General features: G+C 42.3%; 1 protein-coding gene across 2 annotated transcripts; it reads left to right on the top strand.

The window, feature by feature from the left end:
• Window positions 1-374: 374 nt before the first annotated feature.
• Window positions 375-7,095, top strand: CCK (cholecystokinin). Of its 2 annotated transcripts, XM_050313157.1 has the most exons (3): window positions 375-501; window positions 1,949-2,206; window positions 6,300-7,095. In XM_050313157.1, exons 2-3 carry the CDS (start codon window positions 1,951-1,953, stop codon window positions 6,434-6,436), a joined length of 393 nt encoding a protein of 130 aa, XP_050169114.1. In that variant the 5' UTR covers window positions 375-501; window positions 1,949-1,950; the 3' UTR covers window positions 6,437-7,095. The 2 variants fall into 2 exon arrangements, with proteins under 2 accessions (XP_050169114.1, XP_050169124.1); XM_050313167.1 differs by lacking the exon at window positions 375-501 and having other exon boundaries at window positions 1,946-2,206.
• Window positions 7,096-8,485: the final 1,390 nt, after the last annotated feature.

The following is an 8,485-nucleotide window of genomic DNA, read 5'->3' as shown; positions in this document are numbered from 1 at the left end:
GGTTCCGACGGCCGGTGCTGCCTACCCTGGGGCACAAGCCCCACCTGAAGCCTCTCGTCGGACGGGAGGTGTGGGCATGCCTCCGCTCAGGAGCGGTTTTTAAATGCCCAGTTGCAAGCCAGCCTGGGCTTCCAGCTCCTCCGTACCCAGCCGAGAGCACCCGTCGGGGGCCGGCCCCGCGCGGAGCCCGCACACCCCCGCAACCAGCGCCGCTGCGGCGCCGGCCGGTGGGAAGGAGGGAGGGAGCGTGGGGAAGGAGCTCCGCTCCCTCCGCGGAGCACACACATCCCCCGGTGCCGGTCCCGGGGGCGGGGGGGCGGTGTAGCGAGGGGGCTTGGCGGGCGGCGGCCCCGGCTGCGTCAGAGATGTGTAAACACCGCCGCGGTGCCCGCCGCTATTTAAGGGGCTGAGGCTGAATCTCCCCTGACTTCCCTGCCTGGGCACACACGGGACCCGCTACTCCCCAACTCGAGTCGGACCTTGGGAAACCGCAGCAGAAAGGTAGGGAACGCCTGTCACTCTCCTCTGACGGCACCAGTGCTGGGTGGCGGGGAGGGGGGCAAAGGAAAGGGGGATGCCTGACACTTACCTGTCCGGCGGCTCTGAGGGCATCCCGCTGATTGTCGGGCGAAAAGCACCGGGTCCGCCGGGGAAAGAGTAATTCCGGACGCTCCCGAAGGGCGCGGTCCCCAGCGCGGGGTGCGGGATGCGGGGAGCCATGGTCTGGCCGGCGGTGGGCTCCTCACTGGGCAGGCTGGGAAGAGAAACAGCCAGCGGTGGTGAGATGTTGATCGCATAGACATCAATACATATGTGTGTGTGTGTGTATGTAAAAAATACAGGAATCAGGGAGGTTGGAAGGATGCAGCTCACCTCCGTTTTTATCCGGCTTAGATCACTAATAACCAGCTTAGATCACTAATAACCAAGCTGGATTGACTTTACGAGCTTCTTCATTCATCTCCTAACACTTTAAACTGCCATGTTTTATACATCACTAATGTTTTCAATCTAGTGTATATGCTGGGCAAATAAACATAATTTTATCCCCTTTTAAAATTAAAAGGTTATGTTCAGTGTGCTGTTAAAGAACTTAAATGATTCAAATTTTTTCATATAGCTGGGATAATTCATGTGTATTTATAAATGGAAATTACCCCCATAGTGTTAAGTACTACATAGTTTGTTTCTTCTAATAACTAAGAGTAATTTCTCTGTTTCCAGAAAAAAATACTATTTCATCTTATGCGATAAAACAATTTAGTAAACCAACATTGTTTTGCTTAGTACATGTTTAAGGAAGCAGTAAAAATCTGAATTCTTTGTTTTATATGAAGAAGATTGTTAAGTTGTTAACAGCTTTTACCACCTCAGCTATTAGATCAAATGCTTTGGGACAGGGGTGTTAGAGTTTGTTTTTTCTTTCCTTGGGACAAGTTTTTGTTTTTACTTTTTGTTTATGATGAGATAAAACCTCTTGAACACTGAAGTTCAAACCAGTGAAGGTTGGTAGAACATAGGCTCTTCACAGAACTTGTCAAAACTGAGTATCTGTGATAACAGCAGGTTTTAGTACAATAGCAAAATACTAAAATGTTTGAATCCTGAGATTTTTTTCACAAAGATGGATTCATCTCACTTAAGTTCTTATGAAATATAACTTCCAAAAAATAAAAGCAAATAAGAACTGAGTAGACTAGGGACACATACCACATACCACACTGGAAGAAACAAAATTAATTAACTGTATCTTCCTCTTACCAAGGAATATTTAGCTATTTAGACACACGTTTTGCAACTTAAGACAGATCCCTATTTTAAAAAGAGCCCAGCACAACCCTGGTTTGCTCAGAAAACAGTACCCCTCACGAGCAGAAGAGGTTAGGGACAGCATACAAGGTAGCAAATCTGGTTGTTTTAACAGCCTTTTGTTCCCTTCCTCCCCCAGCAATGTACAGCGGCATTTGCGTCTGCGTGTTCCTGGCGGTGCTCTCGGTGAGCTGCTCCGGACAGCAAACCGTGGGCTCGCATGATGGGAATCCACTGCCTCCTGAGCTCGAGCAGAGCTTGACAGAACATCACCGGTATATCCGCGCCCCTTCGTCCACTGGGCCGCTGAGATCTGTGGCACGGCTGGATGGAAGCATCGACCAAAGAGCCAACATTGGCGCCTTGTTGGCCAAGTACCTCCAGCAAGCCAGAAAAGGTACTGGGTATAGCCTGCTCACCGTAGCTGCTTCCGTGTCAGTGGCATTTCCTGCAGGGATATCTAGGTGTTAACATAACCCTGTCATCATCTAACATGGTTCCTAGAGAAGATAGGATTTAGATTTTGCCTGATTATTCCTGAAGTAGAGGGTTTTCTCTTATTTACTGCAAAACTCCCCCTCCAAAAAAAACAAACAAAAAAACCCAACCAAACAAACAAAAAAAAGTATTTGTATATAGCAGTCACTGACAGAGTCATGTACAGGTAACTGAGGAAGATGTCATCTACCTGTCAGGCTATGGTCCAGCTTTTATTTTTAACTACTATTTTTATAGCCTTATTATTTCATTGGTATTTTCAGTATATTATATCTCAGATAAAATACAGTAATTACATTTTCTTAAAACTTTTTCGTTTAGCTAAACTCCTCTCTCCTCTTTTTAAATTTAGAAGAGTGGGAAAATTTTACTGAGCATAAATACAGTCCAAATCTCTAGCCTCACCTCAACCACAAATACCTGTACCAGGGAAATCTTCTGAGTATTGGATTTTTCATATATTTGTTCCCAAAGGAAATTACAAAAGTGTGGAAGCTTTTGAAACACTAGAATTCCTATCTACGAGTGCAATAACTAAAAGGAGTGATAAGAAAAAGCACATTTCCTTCTAAACATGTCAATTCCTGATAGGGTTTTGGTCTCAGACAGGCTTGGAATGCAATTTTGCAGTTGCTTAAAATCTCCATGGCACTGTGTAACAACAAGGACATGAAGCACCAGTAGAGTAACGGCATTAAAGGGCTTAATTCTTATCATGAGATTTATTAATTACTTGAGGAAACAATTGCATTACATTAGAGAAAGAATAAAGCTTTCCCTGCTGACATCTTGCAGTATAGATTTTATATAAACAGAAACAGGTACCATCTGTGCTAAAAATGAGGCCTCAAAATCATTGGCCACTGAAACTTCCCCAAGAAAACATTTTTCCTTTTGAACTGGCTCATCTCTCTATTGCTCTGTATCTCAATAGAGTAACACCATGGGCAGTGTAATTGCTGTGGCCTTTTGACTGCCAAGCTCAACAAAACCCACTACACAAATTTTGTTTACTTGTGGAAGTTTCACTCCAGTCTGTCCCCTGTACTACAGTGAAAGAGGGCATCTAAGAAGGAAGGAGGGCTTCAAGAGAAACCAGTAATTAGGATTACCTGGACATACAGACAGTGAGAAATTAATTAACTCCCAGCCCTAGACTGTGGTTAGGATAAAGTTCACTTTATATAAGAAAGAACTTTCTCTGCTCCCATCTCTCCACACAGTGCAGATCATTTAACCCTCTCCTCTTGACAGCTTCATTGCTGACCTCTATGCCAGGCAAAGTCCTATGCTTATCTTTGGTGGTGGTCTGCAATTATGAGATACCATGTGCATTTTTATGCATTACATATGCAGCCGTACGCACTCATCTGTGTACACAGAACAGAGACATATTAGAAACAACAGAAAAAGAATAATTTTCAATGGACCCTGAGAGATTTCATCTGGTGTTAGCAATTTGCACAATATCCATTAAGGAACTTCTTTCAGCAGTTCATACAATTCAAAGGAAAGAAAATTCAGATATGAAATTCTGTAATTGAGTGCTACTCTTAAAGCTGTTACTGAATGAGGATGTTATCGCAGGAGTCTGCAAAGCAGAATTCTTGTTACCTTTCCCCAGTGTAGTCATTGTTGCCCACCTACATGGAAACAGAACACCTTGTTCTAGTCTGTGCGTCCATTATATACTCTTAACTATCTGTCTGACATTTCTAAATAGTTTAACCAGATGACGTGGAAAAAATCCCTTTGGATTTAAGATGCTTCTTTGATAAATATTAATGCGAGGGAGAATTTCCTGTATATGTGTTATTGACATATATAATTAACTCTACAAAGTGTCTGCTAGCAGATGATGCGATTCTTGTGATGTGACTAGGCCAATTGGACTCTGGTTTTCAGGTGTAGTTGCTCATTAGAGAAGACTCAGAGGGACAAAAACTATTTACTTAATTTCTAATGATGCATACAGCATTCCCATCAGAACATTATATTCTCATTTAACATGAAGGTTCTGGGCAGCACTTCAGAAATCTCTGCAGAACACTCTGTATTAGTTGCTTCTAACCTGTCTAAACCATAACACTCAGTAGAAAATTCCATTTAGCGGGAAAGAGAGTCTGGGCTTTTGCTAGTGTTACCAGTGGCATTTGCCCTTGTGATTAATAGAAAGGCTCATTATGTACAGAATTTCCAGGTAAAACGGTGAGAGAATTCAGTTCTCTGAAGGGGTTAGGGCTTGATGGCAGCCTTGTAGCCGAGCTGCTACAATTCTGAATATGTTTGCTGTACACTGATTCTGCAGAACCCACAGGAAATGCCCAGTGGTCTGAGGAAAGGTAATTAAGGTGCTGATAAGAAAGAAACACTGTTTGTGACTCAGAGTTTCTGTTATATTCCTCTGCAGGCGTTCAGCATGAATCTGGCATGAGAGATGTAGCTATCAAGTCAGTGACATGCACATTTACTGTTGTCTAAGGAGCCCTTGCCAGGCCAGAGCACAATGGCACCAGGGGAGCCTTTACAGCCCACAGGTCACGGCACAGGCTCAGAAGTCTCTTAAGCACCAACATCCGAGTGATGGTTCTGCGCTGTCTTAGCCCTGATTGGTTATAATGCTGAGGAGCCACTGTCATTAACTTAATTACATTTTTTTAAATTATGAATGTGAATTTCTAGGGGTTTTGAGCATTTAATGGTAAACATTCTTTTCTAGAGATAATTTGTTGTCATTTTTTTCTAAGTAAATGTCTTACACATGGTGCTTTTTCTGTTGTTTTTGTACCTTCAATTGCCCTATTGCTCTGCATCCCCTAACAAAACAATGCAGTTGCTTTATGTTTTAATGAATCATGTTCATTATAGATCATTTCATGAGGAACACCTTGAAATATAAAAGCACAGAGTTCCCAGAGTTTCTTCAAAACATAAGAAACTATAAGCAAGGGAATTGTGTAGATTTGGATCTGTGAGATTTTATTTGGGCTCCTTTTCCTTTTTGATCAGTTCAAGTATTCCCCAAGCCTCAGTCTGCACTAAACACTAGTATATTGAATCCGTTTGTCACTTAAGGCTTAAGATAATCTAATTATTGGCATGTGTCATTTTTATCTGTTTTCAGGGACTATGGACAAGTAATTTACCTTTTCCTGCATTTTTTAGTTACATCATACAATGATGTGAAAATAGAGGACTGCAGCCCTTTTTTTAAAGCACAAATTCTCCTTGCAAATAATTTCTCTTTGATACCTTAAGCAAGGAAGACAGAAAGGATAAGGCAAGATCATAGATCAGCATCTGACCTTGCTGTGAGCAGAAATACAAAAGATTTGGATAAGCTATTAAAAAAATCACCAACATAGTAATAAGCCCTGTATAATTTCAGCAATAGGTATCTCTAGCTATAAATTCCAGATACAGCTTTCTCCATTTCAGGACTATTCCCACTTTTCCACAAAACCTGGGATTAGTAACTTTACCCTGCTTGTTACTGAACTTGCACTGTAAGAGCTCCTGTATTTACATCTATATCTCTTGAAGCAACATGGGACTGTGGTGTCTCAGGCTTCAGCCTCCTCTCATGAAGAGCTTTTTTTGGCATCTAGATCAACTCTCCCAATACCAGCAAGCAAGCATAGAGCCTTAAGAGGAAGAGTGCAAAATGGTTTGGGCTCTCTAGTGAAAAAGGAAGGAAAAAGGAAAAATGAATCCATATTCTTTCCTGGCAGACAAGAGCAGAATGCTCCTGCAGCAGGAAGGAGAATACTATCTGTTTATTTTGCAATAAAAAAATCCAAGCCGCTTTCAGGACCTTACCAGTAACATTTCTCTCGATGTTTTCCCCAGTGACACGATACAGACCATGTAATGCCACTGTTATATCCAAGAGTTTCCATTGCAGACATCTGAGCTCAAAACAGATCAGAAAATGGGTGAACTTGGATAATATGTCCATTCACTCTCTACTCTCCCAAACATTTTTTCTTTAGGTTCCACTGGAAGACTCTCAGTTATGGGAAACAGGGTACAGAGCTTTGATCCTACTCACAGGATAAATGACAGAGACTACATGGGCTGGATGGATTTTGGACGCCGCAGTGCTGAAGAATACGAGTACTCTTCCTGAAGAACGGCAAACTATAGTAACAGAAAATCACACTCCCATGTCTGTACAGAAAGAGAGAAATCAATTTGTTGTCATCTTCAAATCAGTGTTTTAAAATATTTAAAATCATGTATCTGATGTAAATTTTTCTGTAAGACTATTCAATGCAATATATACATATGCAGAATTTTCCAGAAAATGTTTTCTTTCTTTTGTGGTTTCTCATACATTGATACTATATTAAAATGATTTCACTTACCCCTTCTTGTCCTGTCACTGCATGTTGCTGGTGTCTGACTATAAAGAGAGGCAGGAAAATGCCTTCATTCTGTGACGTAAATATATTCCATGTGTTGGGTAGTAGGACATTATCCACTTTTCAGAGAAATCTTGTATCAGTCCCAGTAGCTTTGAACTCTAGGGAACTTATCCAAATAAAAACACAGCAGCACAGTACTACCAGAAGAGACCAGCTAAATTCATGGCAACCCCATTTGAAAGGGACTGAGTTACACACTGACCCACATGTTTGTAGTGAGTAGCCAACAGTGCTGCAACTAAAAGAGGAATGACACCAATGTGTTTCATCTTCTTGGCTTATTTATTTTCTGTTGTGAACTCAATGTGAAAGTTCTGCTGATGGCTGCGAATCACAGAATAAACAGAGTATTTTCTGCTGAGTGGTGAGCCAAGCATTCATTTGGGGAGGGGGTGAGGACAGGTCCCTGAACAGAACAGGTGATCCAGAGGGGGAGGAGATATTGGAGCAGTCTAGTCACAGTATCCTGGAAGGAAAGACGTAGCTCCCGTGTATCACAGAGGTATAGCCGGAGTTGGTTGTTGCCCACCGATGTGGGGAGAAGGAAGGAGGATGTGCCCAGTCCTTACCAGGCACAAACCAGGGCACAGAGCCCACGGTCACAGCTGGCAAGTGATCCCTGCTTGCGCAAAACCAGCCCCCTGCAGTTCCTGCAGTCGTTCCTGTCTGCCTGTGGGCAGGCTGCACAAAGAGTTTTGCCTGAACTCTCCTCCTCCACCACAAGTAAGCAACCTCTCCTGCGGCTCCTGGGTCTGCTTCAGCACCTGGATCTCACACCTGAGCAATTCCCTAAACTGAAAAAGGAGGTGACTTTTGCACTGCGTGATCCACGCAGTTTCTGCTGATAGTATTCACTGATACAAAAAGGGAAGTATTTGTCACATGCTGGAAAGCAGGTGCTTGCCGGAGGAAAGAGACAGGTGAACATTTCAGCAGCAATTTCTACAGCAGTTAATAGGCAAATACAGGGCACACAAAATAATACACAGAAAATACTTGCACTAAACAAAAATGTTACTAAAACCAAGAAGGCTGAGAAACAAACAAAAATAGCTGTGGCAAGGGCTGAGCACAAAAACACTTCGAGGAGCTGTTCCCAGCAGTAGCTGGGAGAGCAGACAGCACTGCAGAATCTGCAGTAAAAGGGAGACTGCAGCAAACAGTAACAGGAAATTTTCTTCTTCAGTATCACCAAATATCCTTTTTGTGTGTGTGAATCTTGTCTTGAAAACATGGACCTGCTTTTCTATTTTTACTTCCTCTCAAGGTCCTTCCAGTCAATCTTTTTTGTTCCTTTCCAAAAAAGGGAACAAATACTTGAACTCTCTCCTTGGTTTTGATTACTGTTCACAGGAAAACAGTTCAAAGTGCCCCTTTTTCCCCAAACTGTCAAATCAGACTAAAACCGACTAATCAATTTTTTTTTGGTCAAACTGAGGAAAATACAAATAAATGAATAAAAATAGATTATAATATTTCCCACCAAAGTGATGTTTCTTTAAAAGTAACTTGTGAGAAAACCAAGTTTCTGCTGTGATATCTTTTAAATTCAGGGCAGGAAGGTCAAACAACAATTTAAAATGTTTCCATCCCTGGCTACTAAGAATGTAATATTGTAATGTTGCAGGGGAACTGGGGGTGGGTGATGTTACACATCAAGCCTCTCTACTGCAGAATCCTGTAATTAGGAGAAACCCCAAACCTTTTCTTTTTCTCCTCTGTCTCATTTCCTTAAGGCAGGTGGATGGAGG

The sequence above is a fragment of the Myiozetetes cayanensis genome, unplaced genomic scaffold, assembly GCF_022539395.1.
Source record: "Myiozetetes cayanensis isolate MyiCay16 unplaced genomic scaffold, myiCay2020 scf1, whole genome shotgun sequence".
NCBI classification, from domain to species: Eukaryota; Metazoa; Chordata; class Aves; order Passeriformes; family Tyrannidae; genus Myiozetetes; species Myiozetetes cayanensis.
Note: the sequence above shows the minus strand (reverse complement) of the source record. Positions and strands in the feature narration are given on the sequence as shown.

Coding starts and splice junctions, on each gene's coding strand:
- CCK (XM_050313157.1), top strand. CDS start 1,951: ATGTACAGCGGCATTTGCGTCTGCGTGTTCCTGGCGGTGCTCTCGGTG. Junction 2,207..6,299: donor CCTCCAGCAAGCCAGAAAAG/GTACTGGGTATA, acceptor TTTTTTCTTTAG/GTTCCACTGGAAGACTCTCA.